General features: G+C 54.6%; 2 protein-coding genes and 1 long non-coding RNA gene across 4 annotated transcripts; 1 reads left to right on the top strand and 2 right to left on the bottom strand.

Annotated features, from left to right (window-relative positions):
* Positions 1-5,496: 5,496 nt before the first annotated feature.
* On the bottom strand, positions 5,497-16,322 carry TRIM65 (tripartite motif containing 65). Of its 2 annotated transcripts, XM_032178802.2 has the most exons (6): positions 15,839-16,322; positions 13,601-13,696; positions 13,110-13,343; positions 12,854-13,028; positions 12,657-12,722; positions 5,497-12,217 (listed from the first exon to the last, which is right to left on the bottom strand). In XM_032178802.2, exons 1-6 carry the CDS (start codon positions 16,262-16,264, stop codon positions 11,649-11,651), a joined length of 1,566 nt encoding a protein of 521 aa, XP_032034693.1. In that variant the 5' UTR covers positions 16,265-16,322; the 3' UTR covers positions 5,497-11,648. The 2 variants fall into 2 exon arrangements, with proteins under 2 accessions (XP_032034693.1, XP_032034694.1); XM_032178803.2 differs by lacking the exon at positions 12,657-12,722.
* Positions 16,146-17,936, top strand: LOC116484072 (uncharacterized). Its single transcript, XR_004252444.2, has 3 exons — positions 16,146-16,232; positions 17,604-17,724; positions 17,858-17,936. It is a non-coding gene; the product is annotated as an uncharacterized LOC116484072 (long non-coding RNA).
* Positions 17,937-17,957: 21 nt separating this feature from the next.
* Positions 17,958-21,420, bottom strand: MRPL38 (mitochondrial ribosomal protein L38). The gene is made up of 7 exons (XM_058428838.1): positions 21,340-21,420; positions 21,036-21,240; positions 20,527-20,599; positions 20,309-20,354; positions 18,830-18,988; positions 18,472-18,608; positions 17,958-18,299 (listed from the first exon to the last, which is right to left on the bottom strand). Exons 2-7 carry the CDS (start codon positions 21,072-21,074, stop codon positions 18,163-18,165), a joined length of 591 nt encoding a protein of 196 aa, XP_058284821.1. The 5' UTR covers positions 21,075-21,240; positions 21,340-21,420; the 3' UTR covers positions 17,958-18,162.
* Positions 21,421-23,307: the final 1,887 nt, after the last annotated feature.

Below are 23,307 nucleotides of genomic sequence, written 5' to 3'. Positions count from 1 at the left end.
GAGCTGCTGACTGCAGAGAAAAATAACTGCTGATGTACATATGTTTTTGCCCCTTGGCGACTCTATTTTTTTTTTTGAGACAGAGTTCCACTCTTGTCGCCCAGGCTGGAGTGCAGCGGCGCGATCTCGGCTCACTGCAACCTCCGCCTCCCGGATTCAAGTGATTCTCCTGCCTCAGCCTCCCAAGTAGCTGGAATTACAGGCGCTCGCCACCGCACCCGGCAAATTTTTGTATTTTTTTGTAGAGACGGAGTTTCACCTTGTTGTCCAGGCTGGTCTTGAACTTGTGACCTCAGGTGATCCACCCGCATCGGTCTCCCAAAGTGCTGGGATTACAGGCGTGAGCCACAGGGCCCAGCCCCTTTAGCGACTCTGTTTACCCCCAGTAGGGAACTTGGGCTTTTCTAGACCTGAAATGGGAAGTTGACGTCATTCCCTAAGTCCCCTGTCTGAGGAATTTAGTTCTGGTCCCTGGACACTGGGGACACCTGTGGTGGGGTTGGGGGTTCCCCAACTGGAAGTATTTAAAGCTCATCTAGTTATGCACTTAAAGTGGTGTGTTTTATTGTATGAGTTATATGTCAATAATATTAAGATAAAACACTACACCAGAATGACAACAAAATAAGTAAAGTAGCACCGATTATAACCCAAAGTGTAAAATAAACATCTATGGGTCCATGCCGATATAAATAAATAATAAATTAACAAGCCGGGGAGAATAGACACATTTCGCATTGAAAATTCCAAGTAATTTTTTATTTTTATTTTTTTAGATGGAGTTTCGCTCTTGTTGCCCAGGCTGGAGTGCAGTGGCACAATCTCAGCTCACTGCAACCTCTGCCTCCTGGGTTCAAGCGATTCTCCCACCTTGGACTCTTGAGTAGCTGAGATTACAAGCACCCGCCACCACATTCGGCTAATTTTTGTATTTTTAGTAGAGACGGGGTTTCACCACGTTGGCCAAGCTAGTCTCGAACTGCTGACTTCAGGTGACCCACCCGCCTCGGCCTCCCAAAGTGCTGGGATTACAGACATGAGCCACCGCACCTGGAGATATCTGTAATTTTGGTTAGTGACAAAGTCACAGGGAACTGCTCATACCACTCTGGTGTATTCTCTGCATTTGGAATAGAAAGAAATGCTGCGTTTCAGTAAGGTGCTGCAGTGTGGCTTCCTTCTGCAGGATCTCAGGGAGACTATCTTGGGCGTCTGTCCCAGCTTCTGTTACCGGCTGGCAACTGTTGGCGTTCCTTGGCTTGTAGCTGTAAGATGCGCTCTAATATCAGCCTCTGTTGTCATTTGCCTTTTCTCTGTGTCTATGTTCAAATGTCCGCTTCTCCCTCTCTCTTTTTTTTTTTTTTAGAGAGTCTTGCTGTGTTGCCCACTCAAACTGCTGGGCTCAAGTAATCTGCCTGCCTCAGCCTCCCAAAGTGCTAGGATTATAGGCGTGAGCCACTGTGCCCGGTGCCAGTTTCCTCTTATAAGGACACCAGTCGTTGGATTAGGTCACACTCTACTCCAGTATGCCCTCATCTTAACTCGGTCACATCTGCAAATACTCTATTTCCAAATAAGGTCACAGCCAGAGGTCCTGGGGGTTAGGATCTGAATATAACTTTTCAGGGAACATGATTCAACCTATAACAGTGCTTAAGTAAAGAAAGGTTGGAGAGAGGCCCAGGCCCAAATGTGCTAGAGGTCATGCATGTCCCTGGTGTTCCTGTGTTCCAGGACCCTGGCCCTTCCCTAAACCTCAGCACACACGGCTGCGGCCATCCCAAACCCTTGTCCACCTCTCCCACCGGGTCTGCATTCCTGCCTCTGTTTCCCCAGCTCTGTAGGTGTAGGGGGCGGGAAAATACCCTCAGGTCCCCTAAGACCAGGCTAGAAATGTTCAGAAGGCACTTTATGAGTTCAGAGCTAAAGAGGAGAAAGCACAAGCAAAAGAGCACAAATGTGCCAGGCGTGGTGGCTCACGCCCAGAATCCCAGGACTTTGGGAGGCCGAGGTGAGCGGATCACTTGAGGTCACGAGTTCCAGACCAGCCTGGCCAACATGGCAAAACCCCATCTCTACTAAAAATACAAAAAAATTAGCTGGGCGTGGTGGTGCACACACTTGTATTCCCAGCTACTCGGGAGGCTGAGGCAGGAGAATCGCTTGAACCAAGGAGGCAGAGATTGTGCCACTGCACTCTCCAGCCTTGGCGACACAGCAAGACTCCATCTCAAAAAAAAAAAAAAAAAAGAAAAAGAAAAAGAAAAGAAAAAAGAAGGAGGGCCGGGCGCGGTGGATCACGCTTGTAATCCCAGCACTTTGGGAGGCCGAGGCGGGCGGATCACGAGGTCAGGAGATCGAGACCATGGTGAGACCCCGTCTCTACTAAAAATACAAAAAATTAGCCGGGCGTGGTGGCGGGCGCCTGTAGTCCCAGCTACTCGGAGAGGCTGAGGCAGGAGAATGGCGTGAACCTGGGAGGCGGAGCTTGCAGTGAGCCGAGATCGTGCCACTGCACTCCAGCCTGGGTGACAGAGCGAGACTCTGTCTCAAAAAAAAAAAAGAAAAAAGAAAGAAAGAAAGGAGGGACCTAGCCTCTTGGGGAGGGAGCTGGCTCTCCAGGCACTCAGTGACCCGTCTTAGTGTGTCTGGGCTGCTATCCCAGACCACCAGAGACTGGGTGGCTTATACACAACAGACACTCCTCACAGTTCTGGAGGCTGGAAGTCTGCGATCATGGTGACAGCACAGTGAGAGCCACTTCCTGGGTTGTAGATGGCTGCCTTCCCACTGTGTCCTCACATGGCCAAGAGACAGCCAGAGAGCCTTTGGGGCCCCTTGGACAAGGGCACTGATCCCATGAATGAGGCTCCGCCCGCCTGAAGACCCCGCCTCCTAGGACCATCACCTTAGGGGTCAGGATCTCAACACATCAATTCTGAGGGTCCACACACATTCAGTCTGTTGGAACTCCAAGTGCCAAAAGAGCGGTGCAATCTGCTCCTGGGGCCTCCATGGGAAAGGCTGGAGAAGTGTGGAAGCGGCATTTGAGCTGGGATTTCACAGACTGCTAGGACTCAGGCGGGCAGAGACTGGGGTGGGAAAAGACCTTCCAGGCAGAGGGAGTAGCAGAGGCAGCGGCCTGGGTGTGTCTGATTTGGCAGGAAGGTGGGTAATGAGTTCCATACGTTGGTTTCCACCAAGAGCACTTGATCAGGACTATCACTTGTTTGCCAAGCCCCAGGAGCGGTTGGAAGGCCCAGGCATCAGTGCCACCCTGCTCCGTGGCTTTGGCGCCCAGGCTGCCTGGGTTTGGTGAGGCCGCAAACCTGCCTGGTTCTGGAAGGAGGGGGTGCCTTTCCAGTTGGGTCCCAGCCAACCCTCTGCTCCCCACCCACAGCCTGCTCCCCAGGAGGAAAGCACAGAGATGCGGTTTGTCAGTGTGACGGCATCTTGCTATTTCTTTTCTTTTTTTTTTTGGAAATGGAGTCTCGCTCTGTCGCCCAGGCTGGAGTGCAGTGGTGCAATCTCAGCTCACTGCAACCTCCACTTCCCGGGTTTAAGCGATTCTCCTGCCTCAGCCTCCCCAGTAGCTGGGATTATAGGCGTGTGCCACTACGCCCGGCTAAATTTTGTATTTTTTGGTAGTGATGGGGTTTCACCGTGTTGGCCAGGCTGGTCTCAAACCCCTGACCTCAGGTGATCTGCCTGCCTCGGCCTCCCAAAGTGCTGGGATTACAGACGTGAGCCACCGTGCCCAGCCTGCTATCTTGCTATTTCATTTCCATTTCCAAAGTTTTGAAGTTGTTCGCCCAATGTATTAGTTCTCTTCAAAATGAATTGTCTAAGAGCCAAGGGCACCATGTGAGCTCAGCACGTTCACACCTGCCCTCATTCTGTCCGTCCAAGGACCCTATCCTAAAGGATGGCAACTGGAATTCCGATAGGTACCATGTCTTGCCAGAGGTCACATAACTTGTCCTGCAGAGGAAGCAGAATTTAAGCTCAAGAGGTTGCAGCTTGAATAATTATAAATCTCACATATGACTGTCTGGCTGTAGTAGCAGTGCTTGAGAAAAAAAGGAAAAAAAATCAAACAAAAACAAGTGGCTGGGTGTGGTGGTTCATGCCTATAATCGCAGGACCTTGGGAGCCAAGGCATGAGGACTTGAGCTCAGGAGTTTGAGACCAGCCTGGGAAACATATTAAGACCCTGTCTCTGGAAAAAAAAAGCAAAAAGCAAAAAGCAAAAAGCAATCCGGTGATGAGAGTAATTAAAAAGCTATTTCTAGCTTTACTTCTGTCTCTGAAAATTATTGAAAGGAGATCAAAACACCACGTCCCTAACAGCACTTCCTTTTCTTTATGTTTTTTGCTTTTTTTTTTTTTTTTAGACAGAGTCTCACTCTTTCGCCCAGGCTGGAGTGCAGTGGCTCAATCTTGGCTCATTGCAACCCCCGCCTCCTGGGTTCAAGCCATCCTCGTGCCTCAGCCTCCAGAGCAGCCGGGACTATAGGTGTGCACTACCACGACCAGCTAAGTTTTGTATTTTTAGTAGCGAGGGAGCTTCACCATGTTGGCCAGGCTGGTCTTGAACTCCTGACCTCAGGTGATCCAACTACTCTGGCCTCCCAAATTGCTGGGACTATAGGCATGAGCCACCACACCTGGCCTTCTTTATGCTTTTGATGTACTTTTTTGTTTTGTTTTGTTTTTTGGTTAAAAAGCTTTTTTGTTTGTTTTTTTGTTTGTTTGTTTCATTGTATTTTTTTCTGTCTCTGAACAAGTTTTTTTTTTTTTTTTTTTTTGAGACAGAGTCTCACTCTGTCGCCCAGGCTGGAGTGCAGTGATGTGATCTCGGCTCACTGCAAGCTCCACCTCCCGGGTTCACGCCATTCTCCTGCCTCAGCCTCCCGCGTAGCTGGGACTATAGGCGCCCACCACCACGCCCGGCTAATTTTTTGTATTCTTAGTGGAGACGGGGTTTCACCGTGTTAGCCAGCATGGTCTCGATCTCCTGACCATGTGATCCGCCCGCCTCGGCCTCCCAAAGTGCTGGGATTACAGGCCTGAGTCACCGTGCCTGGCTTTTTATGTATTTTTAAACATTTGGTTTGTATGAATGTCAAATGGATATATTTATATTATTTAAAAAGTAAACAGGCCAGGTGTGGTGGCTCATCTGTGATGGGGAGTTTGATATCAGCCTGGCCAACATGGCAAAACCCTATGTCTACTAAAAATACAAAAATTAGCCAGGCATGGTAGTGCATGCCTGTAGTCCCAGCTACTCAGGATGCTGAGGCAGGAGAATTGCTTGAACCCAGGAGGCAGAGATTGCAGTGAGCCGAGATTAGGCCACTGCACTCCAGCCTAGGTGACAGAGTGAGACTCCATCTCAAAAAAAAAAATAAATAAATAGTAAACAACTTAGGTCAGGCGCAGTGGCTCACGCCTGTAATCCCAGCACTTTGGGAGGCCGAGGTGGGCGGGTCACCTGAGGTGACCAGCCTAACCAACATGGAGAAACCCTGTCTCTACTAAAAATACAAAAAATTAGCTGGGCGTGGTGGCACATGCCTGTAATCCCAGCTACTCGGGAGGCTGAGGCAGGAGAATCGCTTCAACCCAGGAGGCAGAGGTTGCAGTGAGCCGAGATCATGCCATTGCACTCCAGCCTAGGCAACAAGAGCGGAAAAAAAAAAAGAAAAAAAGTAAACAATTTAACAAGGCTTATAACAAAAACTAGTAATGTTGTGTCCCACTGGCTCCCCACGGACAACCAATCTTAAGTCTTGTAATGATTTCTTTTAGCATCTGCCCCCACATCTTACAGGCGTGAGCCACTGCGCCCAGCCCCGGGTTCCTTTTTTTAACTCAAGACATTGCTAAGTTTTGTACAGCTTTTCAATTTTTAAATATTTATTTATTTAGTTAGTTAAAGAAAGGGTCTTGCTCTGTCACCCAGGCTGGTGAGATCACGGCTCACTACAGCCTCAACATCCCGGGCTCTAGCAGTCCTCCCCGTTCAGCCTCCCAAGTAGCTGGGACCACAGGTGTGCACCACCATGGCCAACTAATTTTTGTACTTTTGGTAGAGAGGTGTGTTATCACATTTCCTAGGGAGGTTTGCAGCTTCCCGAAGTGCTGCCATTGCAGGCGGGAGCCACCGCGCCCAGCCAGCTTGTTTGTGCTCGTGTTTCTGGAGACTGCAGATGCTTGATTACTTCTCCTTTGTGTTGAATTCGTTTCCTGGATCCCAGGCCTCCCTTTTCCCTTCACTGATTTACTTCTTCATTTTTGAAAAGTCTGCCCTCTGGGTGCTTCCTGAGGATGGAGGCTGACGTGTCTGCAAGTGTCTCTGTTTGGGCTTCATCCCTGACTGGCAGTTTGGCTGGGCATGGGATTCTAGGATGGAAATCCAGTCCCCCAGCATCTCAAGGGCTGGTTCCATTGTCTTCTACCTTCCAGCTTGATGCTACTCAAAGCCTCAGTTCCAGGCAGCATCCTGCTCCTATCCCGCCTGGAAAGGCACATCCCTTTGTTCTCTTTACCCTTCACCTCTGATATGGTTTGGCTGTGTCCCCACTCAAATCTTATCTTGAATCCCAGCTCCCATAATCCCCACGTGTCGTGGGAGGGACTTGGTGGGAGGTAATTGAATCATGGGGGCTGTTTTTTCCCATGCTGTTCTCATGGTAGTGAATAAGTCTCATGAGATTTGATGGTTTCATAAAGGGCACTTCCCCTGCACCCGCTTTCCTTGCCTGCCGGCATGTGAGACATGCCTTTGCTCCTCCTTCACTTCCTATCATGATTGTGAGGCCTCCCCAGGCATGTGAAACTGTGAGTCCATTAAACCTCTTTCCTGGCTAGGCGCAGTGGCTCACGCCTGTAATCCCAGCACTTTGGGAGGCTGAGGCGGGCGGATCACGAGGTCAGGAGATTGAGACCATCCTGGCTAACGTGGTGAAACTCCGTCTCTACTAAAAATACAAAAAATTATCCGGGCGTGGTGGCGGGCACCTGTAGTCCCAGCTACTTGGGAGGCTGAGGCAGAAGAATGGCATGAACCCAGGAGGTGGAGCTTGCAGTGAGTCGGGATCGTGCCACTGCACTCACCTGGGCAACAGAGCGAGATCCCGTTTCAAAAAAAACAAAAAAACACAAAAACCTCTTTCCTTTATAAATTGCCCAGTCTCAGGTATGTCTTTATTAGCAGCACGAAAACAGACAAATACACCTCTCTGGCCTCCAATCCAACTCCCTCCAATCCTGCTGGCCCGTGAGGTCCCTGTCTTTCACAACCTCTCCTGCCCTTGTTCTGTCTCTGGGTGACCATCCACCTGATTGTGCATAACTGAAGCCCAGAATCTGTAAGGGGGTCTGGTGGGTAGGCCAGACATGCTGGAAACACACACAAGCTAATCAAACATGTCCCCTTTCCAAATGTCACATCCCAACTCTGTGCTGCCTTTTCCCTCAATATCAGCGTGCATTTTCCTGGAGAGACGATGGAGAGTTCTATCAGAATCAGTTAGGCTGGCTGGGCATGGATTGCTTGAAGCTAGGAGTTCAGGACCAGCCTGGGCAACACAGTGAGAACCCCGTTCTTCACAAAAAATTAAAAAATTAGCTGGGCGAGGTGGTATGCGACTGTAGTTCTAGCTACTCAGGAGGCTGAGGCAGGAGGAGGAAGGATCACTTGAGCCCAGGAGGCAGAGGTTGCATCCCACCCTTGCACTCCAGCCAGGGTGACAGAGTAAGGCTCCATCTCTTAAAAAAAAAAAAAAAAAGAAAGAAAAAGAAAAAGAAAAAAGAAAAAAAAAAGCAATGGCTCACGCCTGCAATCCCAGGCGTGGATCCCTTTGGGAGGCTGAGGCGGTCAGATGACATGAGGTCAGGAGTTTGAGACCAGCCTGGCCAAACTGGTGAAACCATGACTCTACTAAAAATATAAAAATTAGCTGGGCGTGGTGGTGGGCGCCTATAATCCAAGCTACTTGGGAGGCTGAGGCAGGAGAATCACTTGAATGTGGAAGGCAGAGGTTGCACTGAGCTGAGATTGCTCCACTGCACTCCAGCTTGGGCAAGAGTGCAACTCTGTCTCAAAAACAAAACAAAACAAATTAGCTGGGCATGGTGGCGGATGCCTGTAGTCCTAGCTACTCTGGAGGCTGAGACAGGAGAATGGCGTGAACCCAGGAGACAGAGGTTGCAGTGAGCCAAGATTGTACCACTGCACTCTAGCCTGGGTGACAGAGTGAGACTCCGTCTCAAAAAAAAAAAAAAAAAAAGATAAAGGGTGGGAGTCTCTGAACCTACGTTGACTTGGGAGGCTGTGCATTAGGAAAAAAAGCGGGGGGCCGGACATGGCGACTCATGCCTGTAATCCCAGTACTTTGGGAGGCCGAGGCGTGTGGATCACGAGGTCAGGAGTTTGAGACCAACCTGACCAACATGATGAAACCCCATCTCTACTAAAAATACAAAAGTTACGACAGGCATGGTGGCTCACGCCTGTAATCCCAGCACTTTGGGAGGCCAAGGCGGGCGGATCACAAGGTCAGGAGATCGAGATCATCCTGGCTAATATGGTGAAACCCCGTCTCTGCTAAAAAATACAAAAAATTAGCCGGGTGTGGTGGCGGGTGCCTGTAGTCCCAGCTACTTAGGAGGCTGAGGCAGGAGAATGGGGTGAACCCGGGAGGTGGAGCTTGCAGTGAGCCGAGATGGCGCCACTGCACTCCAGTCTGGGGGACAGAGCGAGACTCTGTCTCAAAAAATAAATAAATAAAAATTAGTCGGGCGTGGTGGTGTGCGCCTATAATCCCAGCTACTCCGGAGGCTGAGGCAGGAAGATCGCTTGAACCCGGGAGGCAGAGCTTGCAGTGAGCTGAGATCGCGCTACTGCACTCCAGCCTGGGCGACAGAGCAAGACTCCGTCTCAAAAAAAAAAAAGAAAAAAGGGGTTAACATTAATAATATAGAACGCGCTCACAAAACATAGAAAGAACCACCACCCAAAAGGAAGATGAATTTCACAAAATAAATGACCCCAAACACCTCCCACCTCAGAAGCAAAAAGGGGGCCACTCTTCCTCTCTCTGCCCCTTTCAGAGCGCAGCTTAGCCCGTTGGGCGCTTCTGCTGCAGCCTTGGATTAGGAGGGACTATGAGGTGGGGACAGCAATGACAGCCATCTGGCCAGGCCAATGCATCCTGCCTGGCTGGGCTTTCAGCTCCCACGGTTGCCCCTAGCTGGTCAGCAAGGTCCTGCCTGCCTCCTGGCTGTGGGGCTGCACGTCAGATTCCCTTCCCATGCCTGGGGAGCTCCCACCTGAGGATCTTGCTGGAAAGTCCTTGCCTGACTTTGGCTGTGCCAATCCAAGGCCCTGCCCTGCTCTTGAACAAACAGCCACAGGCTAGGAGCAGGGCCACAAGATGGAGGCTGCAATGGCGGCAGTGATCGGGGTGGGGTTGTCGTGGGAGGTTTTCTTTTTTTTTTTACAAACATAAAAACATTATATATATTAGGGGGTATGTATATTACATGTATTATCCTTTTAAAAAGTTTCATTGTGAAATATTTATCCATGAGTACATATAACATAGATGTCCAATTTTTCAAGTTATAAAAAGCAGACAGCCCTCCCTTTTATTTATTTTTTTTTTTTGAGATGGAGTCTCACTCTGTCACCCAGGCTGTAGTGTAGTGGCACAATCTCAGCTCACTGCAACCTCACCTCCCGGGTTCAAGCAATTCTCCTGCCTCAGCATCCCCAGTAGCTGGGATTACAGGCGCGCGCCACCATGCCCGGCTAATTTTTGTATTTTTAGTAGAGATGGGGTTTCGCTATGTTGGCCAGGCTGGTCGTGAACTCCTGACCTTGTGATCCACCCGCCTCGGCCTCCCAAAGTGCTGGGATTACATGCGTGAGCCACCGTGCCTGGCCAAAAGCAGACACCCTTGGAACCACCTCCCAGAACAAGAAGTGGAACATTTCAAGTAAAAAAAATTACACCTGCTCTATGACCCAGCAACCTCACTTCCGGAAATACAAGCAAAATCATGCCCAGGGGTCTTCGTGGCAGCTTGCTCTGCAATGGCAAACACCACACCAAACCAGGAGGAGCTGGCCTGTGCCGGCACCTGCACACACGGCTGCCCCAAAGTCCCACACCCAGGGGTGGGATGCTGGAGACGAAGGTCCCGCCAGTGTCATCCGCTGCTTAGTGACAGGGTTGAGGGGCCTTAGTCGGCTTGACCCAAGGTGGCCTCACTGTGGCCTTTTGTATAAAAAAACCTTTTTTTTTTTTTTTTGAGACGGAGTCTTGCTATGTCGCGCAGGCTGGAGTGCAGTGGTGCCATCTCGGCTCACTGCAAGCTCTGCCTCCCGGGTTCACGCCATTCTCCTGCCTCAGCCTCTCCGAGTAGCTGGGACTACAGGCGCCCGCCACCACGCCCGGCTAATTTTTTGTATTTTTTTTAGTAGAGACGGAGTTTCACCGTGGTCTCAACCTCCTGACCTCGTGATTCGCCCGCCTCGGCCTCCCAAAGTGCTGGGATTACAAGCGTGAGCCATCGCGCCCGGCCTAAAAAACTCTTCAAGTGCTCATTGTTCCCTGAGTGACTCACTTGAGGTAACAACCTACATACATGACCATAAATGTGGCCAAGCATCCTGCTCAGAAATATTCATTATAAGCCAGGCATGGTGGCGCACACCTGTAATCCCAGCTACTCAGGAGGCTGAGGTAGGAGCACCCCTGCACACCAGCCTGGGTGACAGAGGGAGACCCTGTCTCAAAAAACACACATCGATGTTTGTATAGCTAAAAAGAAAGCAATTTAAATGTCCAATAATGGATAAATAAACTTGATAGTCATTAGAAGGACTACAACAATCAGTGAAAATATTCAATCATGTGAAAAATGCTTATGTTAAGTCAAGAAACTTCAGAAAACACTGTAATCTCAGCTACTCTGGAGGCTGAGGTGGGAGGATCCTTTGAGCTCAGGCGCTCGAGGCTGCAGGGAGGCATGATTGTGCCACTGTACTCCAGCCCGAGTGACAGAGCAAGACCATCTCCTAAAAAAACAAAAATGTTGAAATGCAGAAAACAATTGTTTGTAGAATACAATTATAAGGATGCACAAAATAAAAAGACTACAAGACAGGACGGACGTCTATCCAAATGTTACAAAAAATTAAAGAGAGCTGCAGGCGGGGAAGAGGGAGGAGTCCGTCTCCCCCGGGGCTACTCTGGTTCACCGCCCCTCCCTCACTGCTCCTTTGGCCCTTATCTCGAGGCAAGCTCAGGTGGATCTGAATTTTGTCACATGCTGTCCTGTAAGCCCAGAAGTCCCCTGGGCACTGCTCTTGCCTCCCAGGCCCAGGCAGTACCTAGAACTGGGTTCTGTTTGGGGCAAGGGCATCCCATTTATCCCCCTCCTAGACTGTATCCCCTTCAAAAAGGCTGCAACAGTGAACTCTGCGTTTATGCTCACCTCCCCCAACCTCCAATCTCTTTCTGAGTTAACAGAGAGGCCAACAGCTGGTCTTCCAGTCCCCAAGCTGGAGCTGGGCAGCTCTTGGGCACACAGGCATGGTGGCAGCTATGCCAGGGCTCCATCCCATGCCTTCTTCAGCTGAGCACCTCTTCCTGGGGCCCCGGAGGGAACACAGCCCCTGGCTGATGGCACAGGGTCAGGGTCCTACCCTCGAGGAGCCAGAAGACGGGGGTGAGGGGCTGGTTGAAGAGGGCATGGAAGGTGTACAGGGGCTGGGTCTGGGGCTCCAGGCTGTAGAAGGTGAGGCAGCCTGCGGCCAGGTCCAAATCCATGCCCAGGAGCCGCCCTGACACCCCTGGGAGGCGCTGGGCCTCCCCGTTGTGCCAGGCCTGGAGGCTGTCCTCCTGGACGCAGAGCCCCCAGGAGCAGGGTCCCCGGCCAATGTTGTCTGTGTGGGGCCCCAGCCTGCACCGTGGCAGTTGCGGGTAGGAGACGCCCAGTGTCACCGAGTGGTCTGACGCGCACACCTCCCAGTAGTGGTGCCCGGCCTGGAAGCTCTGGGCACATTGCACCTGCCAGAGCTCGAAGCTGCCGGGCCCGCCTGGGCCCCGGGACTGACGGCAATGCTTCACCTGCTGGTCCTGGCGGGACAGATAGAAGTGACGGTTGGCGGTGACTGGATCAAAGGTCAGATTGCGATAATCTGTTGGGGAAAGGAGGACAGCAGTGGGCTAGGGGAAGACGGCACAACCAGATCTCCATTTATCCGCTGCTAAACCTCCACCAGGCACGCTGAGCATCGGCCGTCACCATAGCACTTAATCCTCGCCACGACCTCGCAGGCGGAATCCTCTATCAGCCTGGTTCACAGCTGAGAAAACTGGGGCTCCAAGAGCCATTAACTCAGTATTAAGTGGAAGAATTGCAGGTCTGTGCCCCAGACTCCGTCCTTCAACGCACACTGGCTGCGTCTGCTTCATGGTGGATGTGCACGAGGTGTGCAGGGGGTGGGACCAGGCTCAGATGTCCTGGCAGGACAGTCACAACACGTGCCCCCCTCACTCACATGTGCATAAACATGCGTGCACACACACGTGCTCACAGCACACACAGGCGCACACGCACAGGAACGGCCTCCTTACTCTGCCAGAGTTTCCTCCTCAGTGGACAAACTGTGCTTGGGACCGGTGCCAGGGGACCTGGGGTCTCTAGGGGGCAAAGCAGTGTTAGGGGAATGGTTGGAGAGGTCATGATGTGTAGGCCCTGACCTGCCTCCACCCCCCAGCGGGAGGGGCAGCTGGGCCCAGGACAGCAGGGGGAGGCCTGGGGTCAGTCTTACCCACGGGGCCTAAGTCCACAGGCTTCGCTGGTGCCCCGGGGTGGCTCCCCTCTTCCAAGAGGAGGCCACACAGCCGGCTTAGCAACTGCTTCAGGTCACCCAGCTGTTGGTCTTCATCCCACTGCAGAGGGGTCAGTGGCCCAAGAGGCCCCGGGGGCTGGAGGAGCTGTGATTCCTGAACCCCAGGAAGAACAAGTAAGCCTGGGCCTGAGGGGCGGGGAAGCATGTCCCCCACCTGTGCCCTGAGCCCTCGAACCTGCAGGAGGGTCTGCTCATCCACCTGCTCCAGGAGCTCCCGGATCCTGCAGCCATGGCGAGCCACAGCCTCCAAGTGGCCCCGCAGCTGCTGCTCCTTGTCTCGAGCCTGTGCCAGCGCCTGTGTCTTGGCCACCTCGATGCGCCTCAGCGCTGCCGTGTGCTGCGTTTCCAGGGCCTGTAGCAGGCTGCTGAACTTGCTGGAGACCCAGGAGGCCAAGATGCGGGCCGAGTTCTGGGTGGGAACAGGAGGGCCTTCAGGGTGGCCAGGGCCCTGTGCCATACCAAGGCAGGCTAGGGCCAGGGCTGCCCACTGGGCTGAGGGTCAGGATGTGGGGGGGCAGAGTCCCGGGAACCTCCCCAGGACCCCTGTTGTGCCCAGCTCCCTGCTCAGCCCCACTCCCTGCTGCCCAGTGTTCCAGGGACCAGCTGGTGGCTGCCCCCAGGATGCAATGTGAGGCCATGGTGGGCAGGCAGGCACAGGCCTCGTACCTGGATCTGGCTGCTTTGCTTCTGCAGCTCTAGTAGCTGGCCTTCGGCCTGGGTGGCCTGCTGCTGGGTAACTTCCAGGCTGGCTCTCAGCTGGGCCTGTGGTGCCCGCTCATGGGACAAGCAACAAGAGGCCAGGATTGGCTGTGATGTCCTTTCTCAGACAACCAACCATGCCTGCAGACAGCAGGCAGCCCCTCCCCACGCCACCCCAGGCCAGCCTCTAGAGCACCGGCCTCACTCTAACCCGGGGAGAGTCGGGGCCGTGCCTCGGGGGGTCCGGACGAAGTCCTTCCTACTCTGCAGCAGGGTGGTGCCTGAACAGAGCGGAAGCCTTGCGCTCAGGACCCAACTTCCATTCCCATTTCTACCTCTTGCATGCTGAGCAAGCTGAGGCAAAGCACCTGCCCTCTCTGGGCCTAATCCCCCACCCATCAATACAGGAAAGCGATAATGCTGGCTCAGGAGGCCTCGCAGGGAGGACCCCAAACATCAAAGCCATTGGTCCCTGTCTCACTGCAGAGGGGTCAGTGGCCCAGGAGGCCCTGGGGCTTGAGAAGCTGACTGCAGGGACCACCCAAAGCACCAAAGCTGTCTGACAAGTGGGCAGTTACTTGCTGGATAAACTAGATTCTTCTGGGGAATCCGGCCAGTCCCTGGCCCTAGCTTTGAGCCTGAGGAGGGAGGAAGGGACCCCTATTCGGTTGTGCTCCCTGAGTCCCTTGGGAATCAAAACACCGTGCTCTCACGAGAGCGGGACGAACCACGCAGGTCCCAGGGGCTCCATTCCCAGCACCTGGTCAAAAGCTTCACCACCTTGTTTCTGCTCCTCCCGCAATGCACTGAGATGGGGACCGTTACTATCCCCACATCACAGAGGAGGAAACGGGCTCAGAGAAGTTGATAATTTGGTCAAAGTCCTCAGATCTTCCTAAGCCCAGAGCTCCTCCAGGCCCCTGGCCTCCAGCATTTAACATAGGAACACAAGAGGCAGGAGGGCAGGCTCTCCCAGGGCACCCGACCCTCCCCCAGGGACAGGCACCCCCACATCCCTTTCTCTCTCTCTTGCAAAATCCTGGCTCCCCTGGTGCTACTGGCTGCCACTGTCACTCCCTTCCTCCACATGGCCCTCATCTACCGGCCTCCAACTCAAACTTCCATGCCTAGCTCAGTCTTCCGCACCCGCCCGTGAGCAGTACATCTCGTCTCAACCTTCTCGGTGGCTTCAGCAGCTACAAGGAACGTCCCAGAACACTCTGGAGCCCTTTTCCCTTCACCTCATCTCAGCCGCTCCTGTGAACTTACTCTGGCCCTGTCACCAGCTCTAAAATCTCCATTCTAGGCATCCATTCTTCCTTCTCTGACCACTGCCTTTGTGCCCTCTCCTGTTCCAGCCACCTGTCTCAGTCCTCCCACCTCACCGACCACCAGCAGTGCACACCCCCATCCCTCCTTGCCCATCAGGCCTCCTGGCCACGCCTTCCTTTCCTGTCCCATCTAGTGTCCCTGCGCCATCCTCCATCCACGCCTTAGCCCCAGCCCTCCTCTGTCCCTGAATGATTCCACCTCCTGTCTTCACTGCTGAAATGGGTTTTGTCAAGGGCACGGACCACCTCCACAGTACCGATGCTGAAGGTCATTTCTGTCCTCGTACTGAGCCTCTGATCAGCATGGGCACCCTGCTCGCTCTCTTCCTGGCACCCGTCTCCAGGCGCCACACAAGGCTGCTGTTCCCCCGACCTTCCCCATCTCCCTGGGAGCTCCAGCTTGGAACCTTCTCTCCCTCCTAGCGCTAATGACTCCCAGCTCTCGACTTCCAGCTCCCCGCTCCTGAGCTTTGGAGCTCACTGCAAGCTCCGCCTCCCTGGTTCACGCCATTCTCCTGCCTCAGCCACTCGAGTAGCTGGGACTACAGGCGCCCGCCACCAGGCCTGGCTAATTTTTTGTATTTTTAGTAGAGACAGGGTTTCACCGTGTTAGCCAGGATGGTCTCGATCTCCTGACCTCGTGATCCGCCCACCTCGGCCTCTCAAAGTGCTGGGATTACAGGCGTGAGCCACTGAGCCTGGCAGACCCACGGTTTTTATAATCAACTCCCAGGTTGGGCGAAGCCCCTTCCAGTTGAGGCTCCCCGCCCCCGCCGGGTGCCCGGAAAGAGCAGGGCGAGGCCCGCAGGAGTCACCCGGCGGTGGCCAGGCTGCGGTGGGTCCGGCCCCCTCCCGCTCCCGGCGGACGCGTCACCTCGCGCTTGAGCCGCTCGGCGTCCAGCAGCGCCCGTTCGTGGAGGCGACACTCGCGCACGGTGCACACGCTGCACACGCAGCGGCCCTCGGTCCGGCAGAAGAGCTCCAGCGGCCGCCCGTGGCGGGGACAGCGCGCGGCAGGGCCGGGGCCGGGGCCGGGGCCGGGGCCGGGGTCGGGGCCGGGATCCCGGGCGGGCCCGGAGCGCACCACCTCCAGCACGCCGCTGAGGGCCACGTTGCGGCGCAGCTCGGCGCCGTCGGGAAAGGGCTCCCGGCACTCGGGGCACGCCTTTCCGCAGCGGTCCCACCAGTCCCGGATGCAGGCTCCGCAGAAGTTGTGGCCGCAGGGCAGCGTCACTGGGTCCTGGTAGAGTCCCAGGCAGATGGCGCAGGTCAGCTTCTCCTCTAGTAACTGCGCGGCCATGGCCCGGCGGCGGCGGGAGCCAGGCGGGCCCCGGGCTTCTTAAAGGGACCGCGGGCCTCGCGCGCTGAGGGCGCCTGGGCGTGGCTAACGCGGGGCGGGGCGAGGCGAGGTCCCCGCCCGGGAAGGCGGAGGGGCGAGGCGGGCCCTTCTCTGACACCTTCGACAAGCGACCGACGCAGGGGCCTGGCCCACTCGAAGGCTCCGCGTTCCCGCCTTGTGCCCCTCCCTCCCTCTAGGCTTCGCGCCACCCCGGCTGAGAGCTAGGTTCGGCTCTCTCGGTCCCAGCCTGGCGGGTCCATCCCACCCCCCTGGGCCTTCAGCCCAGGTCCTGGAAACCAGAGACTGGAAAACCCCGCCAGGCTCCGGGCTTCTGACCACGGGCCACGCGAAGCCTCTTCTGGACTCTTCTGTCAATCGCCTAACAGCCTAGACCCCCCACCCCCCACACACACACCAATTCCCCAGGGCTTGGCGATGAAACGAAAGTCAGTGCACGTGGGCGGGCGGGCTCCCTGCAGACCCGAGCACTGCTGCACTTTTTCCTGGAGCTGGGTTTCGGACACTTGCCAGACTGGGGTGTCTCCCTTCTCTGGGCTACACGTAATTTTGGTTCTTTTAAAGTAAACAGGGAGATGGAAATGTCTGGTCACCAAGAGACAGGGACCAGTTAACTGGTATTTTTCAAATGGCCCTTGAGTGAGTACACAAACCAGCTTTCATCTGCAATCAGCATCCCCTCTCCCTGCTGCCCTCTGCTGGGGAGGGTTCCTTGCCTGGGGTCCAAGCTGATCTGCAGCCTCAGTATTTAGGGGCACTCCAGCATTTCCCCTGCAGCTGAGCAGGCAAGGCGGCTCTGGGGCCTAGCGCCCGCCTCCCCGGCAGTGTGTATCAGGCCAGAGGGAACCCCAGGAGAGTAAGGCCTTTCTAACCGACCTGGGCTGATGTTGAGGCGGCACGAGCTCTCACTGCTGCAGCAAGCACTGCGTCCTCTGTGCGGCCATAGGCGAAGTTTCTTTCTGGACAAAATGCACGGATCTACCCTCCACCTACTAGTTAGCCAGACTTTTCTGCTTTTGGTAAGGGAGAAACAAAACGCCTAACTGTTCAGCCGCGAGGCTCCATGGGCTTTCTGACCCTGAGCAGGTCTCTTGAGACACGCTGTTGCCTACCTAATGTGGCTTCTCCTCCCAAGCATGGGGTGGGGGCTGGAGCCTGCACAAAGGGTCAGTGCTTGGGCCGGCACTCTCTCTCCAGGGGCCGGTGGGACCGCCTGGGGCACAGAGCCAGTGCTCAATAAATGCTCCCTCCTGAGCCCAGCTGCTCTGCTCCACTTTTTCAGAGCTGGGTTTCAGGAACCTGCTGGATTGGGATGTCTCCCTTCCCGGGGCCACACCTGTTTTTGGCCCACTGCCTGCTTTTGCTTCAGATCCCAGGGCCCCGGATACCCTCAGAAGACGGAGGTGAGGACACACTTAGTGGGGTGGGAGGCAGCCCCTTTCCCACCCATGAAGCTCCATCGGGGTCCTCTGGCCCTGGAGCACCGACCCAGGCCAGCTATGGCAGAAATCCCTTTTTTTTTTTTTTTAAATACAGGCAGGGTCTCATCATGTTGCCGGCTGGTCTTGAACTCTGGGCTCAAGCGATCCTCCCTCCTCAGCCTCCCAGTGTTGGAATTACAGGCGTGAGCCACCAAGCCTGGCAAGAAATCATCTTTATTCACATTCCCCACCCCACCACCTGAGAGTCCCTTTCACTCCAAGCCCTGGGCCTGATGGGAGGGGGCCAGTGAGGGGCTGCCTAAGGCAGGGCCCAGACCCCATAGCGTGGGCTTCTGGAGCTGTGTCTTTACTCTTGCTGCCGATCAATCCCATGCTCTGAAGTGCGCACACTCTGGCTCCTTAGTAGATGCCATAGGTGGGCTCATGGCTGTCCCTGTACCGGTCCAGGTAGCGCAGGGGCTGCCGGTGGGGGAAGCGCTTCTGCTTGGGGTGGTAAGGGGGCGGCCGCACAAACTCAAACACCGGCTCCTGCATGTCTGCAAGAAGAGTGAGGGGCAGGGGGGTGGTCTGCTGGCCTGCGCCCCCTCAGGCTGAGGCCTGCCCCCCAGGGGCCTGCCGAAGCCTTCCCCTAACAAAGCTTCTCCCTGGCAGGGCAGGCAAAGCCTGGGAGCTCAGGCCCACCCAGTGCCCCAGCCCCATGGCCCTTACCCAGAAGCTGGTGGAAGATGTAAGTGACAGAGTCATCCCAGCGGCACTGGAAGAAGGACAAGCCGGCTGGAGTCATGGCTTCTTGGTGTTTCTTGTAGAAATCAAAAGTGCGGAAGGTCCGCTGGGCCAGCTGATAGCTATGAGAAGATGGAGAGCGTGTGAGAGTGGGGAGTGGGGCACCAAAGCCCCTCACCCCTCCACCCCAACAGGTAACCCTGAGAGGCCCCTGGGAGTCTGCTAGCACCCTATCCTGCTCTTCTGCCAGTCTCAAGGCTGAGGTCGAGAGAGAACTGAGCAAGAGTGACCGTTCCAGGGGAGCTGGCCTGAGGCCGGGTTATGTGTGGGTGGCGTAGATTACCAGGGTGAGGGGCGTGTGTCCTCGGAGAAGTCAATCGGCTGGTCCTGCTTGAAGAGCAGGAAGGCAAGACGGTGGATGCCGGAGCCTCGGGCAGGGAAGGGGGGGAGGTAGGGACACGTCACCTGTCCTTCAGCCACCCGGTTACCCGGGATGTTGGTTCTGGGAGGAGGAAAGTCCCCATTAATTACCACTCCAGGGAGGCAGCAGGAGTGTCCCCTCAGCTCCATGCACACCCTAGAGGCTGACAGGACGCCCTGGGAGGACAGCTGTAAGCGCTCTCTCTCCCAGGACAGAGGAGGCAGCCACGCTCCGTGAACGCCTGGACATACTGCAAACACGGGAAGTGGGCTGGAGGAGCTCCTAGTGGGGGACGGAGCTCCAGAAAGCATCAACTTGACAGCAAGGCCACGCAGCCTGCTTCCAGGCCCCGGGAGCCAGGGGGTCAGCCACAGTCACTGAGGCTAGAAACCATGCCACTTTTGGCTGCTTTTCCCTCTGCATCTTGAAGTCTCCAGGACCTTGTCAGGGAGTGTGTGCCCAGCCTGGCACAGGGGCGGCGAACGCCTCAGGCACAACTCCCCAGAGGGTCCTGCCGCACAGGCTGGTAACTACAGTTGAATAAAAATGACAGAAACCAGCCTGCCAGTCCCTGTCCCCAGTTAACCGCAAGGCTCAAAGTTGGGGTCACTGGCCTGACCTCTGCCCCCTGGCCTGGTGTTCAGAGCCAAAAGCTACCAAGATAGAAGGCAGCCCAGTCTGGGCCCAGGGAAGGAGCACCCAGTAGTTCAAGGAGCACCTGGGAGACGCCACAGCTGCCAGGCCTCTCCCGCTCCTTCTCCCACGTGACTGTCACAGTCCACCTCATGTTGAATAAGGCACGTGGTGCCATTATCCCAGTTCTACAGGTGAAGAAATGAGTTTAGAGAGACGAAGGGGCCAGGCATGGTGGCTCACACTTGTAATCCTAGCACTTTGGGAGGCAAAGGCGGGCAGATCACTTGAGCTCAGGAGACCAGCCTGGGCAACATGGTGAAACCCTGTCTCTATAAAAAAATACAAAAATTAGCTGGGTGTAGTGGTTTGCACCTGTAGTCCCAGCTACTCAGGAGACTGAGGTGGGAGGAGCACCTGAGCCCAGGAGTTAGCGGCTGCAATTAGCCATGACTGCACCACTGTACTCCAGCCTGGGGGACAGAGTGAGACCCTGTCTCAAAAAAAAAAAAAAGAAAAGATGAGGTTTGTGGGGACTGACCGAGGCCTACTGCAAACTTTGTCTCCTGTAGCTGTCTTCAAGTAGAACGTGGATCCCAGGGCCCCTAACACCCTCAAGAGGCAGAGGCGGGAGTCACCTCCTGAGGCGGGAGGTGAATTCAAGGTCCCATGGGTAGTCCATGGAACTCAGGAGCAGCTCAGTCCAGGCTCCTAGGTCCTCCTCCCACCTGGGCAGTACCCCTCTACCCCCGGTACTCCGGTACTCACAGCAGCCAGTGGAGGTACTCAGCATCCGGCTCCAGCAGGTGCCCATCTGCACAAAAAGACACCTGCTGACCACGGCCCAGCCGACCACGGCCCTGCTGCCCCCTCCCTTGTTAGGAGCCAGCGCTGGAGATCTCCACCTGGCCCTTCCCCCAGCCCCCAGGGCCCTGGCTCGTGGGAGGTGAGAGAGGCAGAAGGCCTGGTAAGCCCCAGATACCCACCCAGGCTAGTGAGTAGCAACGTCCACAAGGAGCCCTCTTCTGCCTCATAGGTCACCTCTGGCGCTTGGGCAGCCTGGCAGGGAGAGTAGGAAGCTGTTAGCCCCACCAGGGACAGACCAGCTGTTGCAGGGAGCCTTGGAGAAAGGGGGTGCCCACTCTGACCCAAACACCCTTGACAGCCCCTGGCACAGGCAGGCAGGCAAACGGATGCGTAGAGAAGGAGCCCTGCAGAGTTGCCTGTCCAGGCAACAACCACAAAAAAGAACATGTGCCAAGGCCTGGCCAGGAGGGCACACCACAGACAGAAGGCCGGTCACAGGAATGTACTAAGACAGAGCCTTTTTTTCCTTCTTTTTGTTCTATTTTCTTTGAAATTGTCATGGTGTTGTCTTCCAGGAAATCAAAGAGACAGAGAACAAAATTCCAAACGCAGGAGTGTCTGTGACACTGAGATGGGATGTGTCTGTGTTTGCACAGGGCAGGGAGGAGGGGCACAAGTGAGCGGTTACCTCGGTTGGAGTCACCTCATTGCCACAGTACACGGGCATCAGGTCGTCCTCACCCACAGCGTAGGCCACGTGCAGGGGAACTCGGGGCACAAAGGTGGCACCGTGGAACAGGTCTCGGTAGAGGCCGTAATACTCAGCCAGACGCTGCTTGTGGTAGGGGCCACAGGTCCTCTCCCACTCGGCCCGCACAGCATCCAGTGGGACACTGGCTAGACAGGAATAAGGCCAGTTGGGATACGGGGTGGGGGCAGGGACACACCCTGTACCCCAACTCTGGGATGGCCCCTCCCCTGAGAAGGCTTACCTGTGCGGAGGCGGGCAGCCTGCTCCTCTTCCACATTGGCCCGAAGCTCCCGGATGGCCTGTTTCCGTTCTAGTAGCTGTTGGGTCCGGGAGACTTTGGGTGGAGGCAGCCCAATATCAATCTTCTCTTCAGTATCTGGAGAGGGAAGATGTGTTAGAAAAACAGGGTCACGGCTCACTGCAGCCTTAACCTCCCTGACTCAGTCTCCTGAGTAGCTGGGGCTACAAGTGTGCACCATCTCATCTGGCTAATTTTTGTATTTTTTGTAGAGACGGGGTTTTCCCACATTGCCCAGGCTGGTATGGAACTCTTGGGCTCAAGTGATCTGCCGGCCTCGGCCTCCCACAGTGTTGGGATTACAGGCGTGAGCCACTACGCCCAGCCATAGTAGCTAATTTAAAAAATTTTTCTGAGAGATGGGATCTCATTATGTTGCTCAGGCTGGTCTCAAACTCCTGGTCTCAAGTGATCCTCCTGCCTCAGCCTCCTAAGTAGCTGGGATTACAGGCGCAAGCCACTGCACCCAGTGAGGTGGCGGGCACATCTTCTTAAACTGCCTGTCCCTACCTAGTCCTCTCATTCTGTGCTTCAAGCTCTGCTGCTCAAACTTTCCCCATGATTCACAGAATTAAAACATACTGTGCAGTCTACTTCCCAGACCTGAACAGGATGTAATTGGGAAGCAAATCAGATACAACTTGAGGTTGTGTTTTTCTTTGAGACAGAATCTCGCTCTGTCGCCCAGGTGGAGTGCAGTGGCGCGATCTCGGCTCACTGCAACCTCTGCCTCCCGGGTTCAAGCAATTCTCCTGTCTCAGCCTTCTGAGTAGCTGAGATTACAGGTGGCTGCCACCATGCCCGACTAATTCTTTTCATATTTTTAGTAGAAACGGGGTTTCACCATGTTGGCCAGGCTGGAGGTTGTGTTTTTCTTTTTTTTTTTTTTTGAGATGGAGTCTTGCTCTGTCGCCCAGGCTGGAGTGCAGTGGCGCGATCTCGGCTCACTGCAAGCTCCGCCTCCCGGGTTCACGCCATTCTCCTGCCTCAGCCTCTCCGAGTAGCTGGGACTACAGGCGCCCGCCACCACGCCTGGCTAATTTTTTGTATTTTTAGTAGAGACGGGGTTTCACCATGGTCTCGATCTCCTGACCTCGTGATCCGCCCACCTCGGCCTCCCAAAGTGCTGGGATTACAAGCGTGAGCCACCGCGCCCGGCCGAGGTTGTGTTTTTCTGATCCACAAACCAGGTCACAGTTTTGTCTAGATCATGGGAAATTGAAGTCAATGGTCCTTCCAGTTATAGTTGAGATCACCTCCAAGCCTGTTCACAGGTGGCTATGAACACCCAGCTGTCCTGGGTAGAGTGAATGACTGATGCTAGAAGGACTTACAGAAGTGCTTCTCGGCCAGGTGCCGTGGCTCACGCCTGTAATCCCAACACTTTGGGAGGCTGAGGCAGGGGGATCACTTGAGGTCAGGAGTTTCAGACCAGCTTAGGCAACATGGTGAAACCCCATCTCTACTAAAAATACAAAAATTAGCTGGGCATGGTGGCGCATGCCTGTAATGTCAGCTACTTTGGAGGCTGAGGCAGGAAAATCGCTTGAAACCAGGAGGCAGGGGTTGCAGTGAGCCATTGCACCACTGCACTCCAGCCTGGGCAACAGAGCGAGCCTCCGCCTTAAAACAAAACAACAAAACAAAATAATAATAATGAAAACATACTGAGCCCTCATCAGAGATGGCATTAGGCAAAAATGCCAATGAATTGCCTCTTTTAATCCTCACAGCAATTTTGTAGCAAAGACACAATTATTTTACAGTTGAAACAAGCTCAAGGACATTATCCCTGAGAGGCTGAGCTGGGATTTAAATCAGGCTATTTAGAGTCCACGCTTGTGCTTTTAACCACCACAAAACCGCCTCTATAAATGCTTAAAAAAAAAAAAAAAAAAAAAAAAAAAAAAA

Source organism: Hylobates moloch, unplaced genomic scaffold (genome assembly GCF_009828535.3).
Source record: "Hylobates moloch isolate HMO894 unplaced genomic scaffold, HMol_V3 SCAFFOLD_15, whole genome shotgun sequence".
NCBI classification, from domain to species: Eukaryota; Metazoa; Chordata; class Mammalia; order Primates; family Hylobatidae; genus Hylobates; species Hylobates moloch.
This window is presented reverse-complemented; position numbering and strand designations above follow the sequence as displayed.

Coding starts and splice junctions, on each gene's coding strand:
- TRIM65 (XM_032178802.2), bottom strand. CDS start 16,264: ATGGCCGCGCAGTTACTAGAGGAGAAGCTGACCTGCGCCATCTGCCTG. Junction 13,697..15,838: donor CCGAGCGGCTCAAGCGCGAG/GTGACGCGTCCG, acceptor CGGGCACCACAG/GCCCAGCTGAGAGCCAGCCT. Junction 12,218..12,656: donor GAGGAGGAAACTCTGGCAGA/GTAAGGAGGCCG, acceptor TTTCCCCAACAG/ATTATCGCAATCTGACCTTT.
- MRPL38 (XM_058428838.1), bottom strand. CDS start 21,074: ATGCCCGTGTACTGTGGCAATGAGGTGACTCCAACCGAG. Junction 20,355..20,526: donor GTTGCTACTCACTAGCCTGG/GTGGGTATCTGG, acceptor CTTTTTGTGCAG/ATGGGCACCTGCTGGAGCCG. Junction 18,300..18,471: donor CATCTTCCACCAGCTTCTGG/GTAAGGGCCATG, acceptor CTCTTCTTGCAG/ACATGCAGGAGCCGGTGTTT.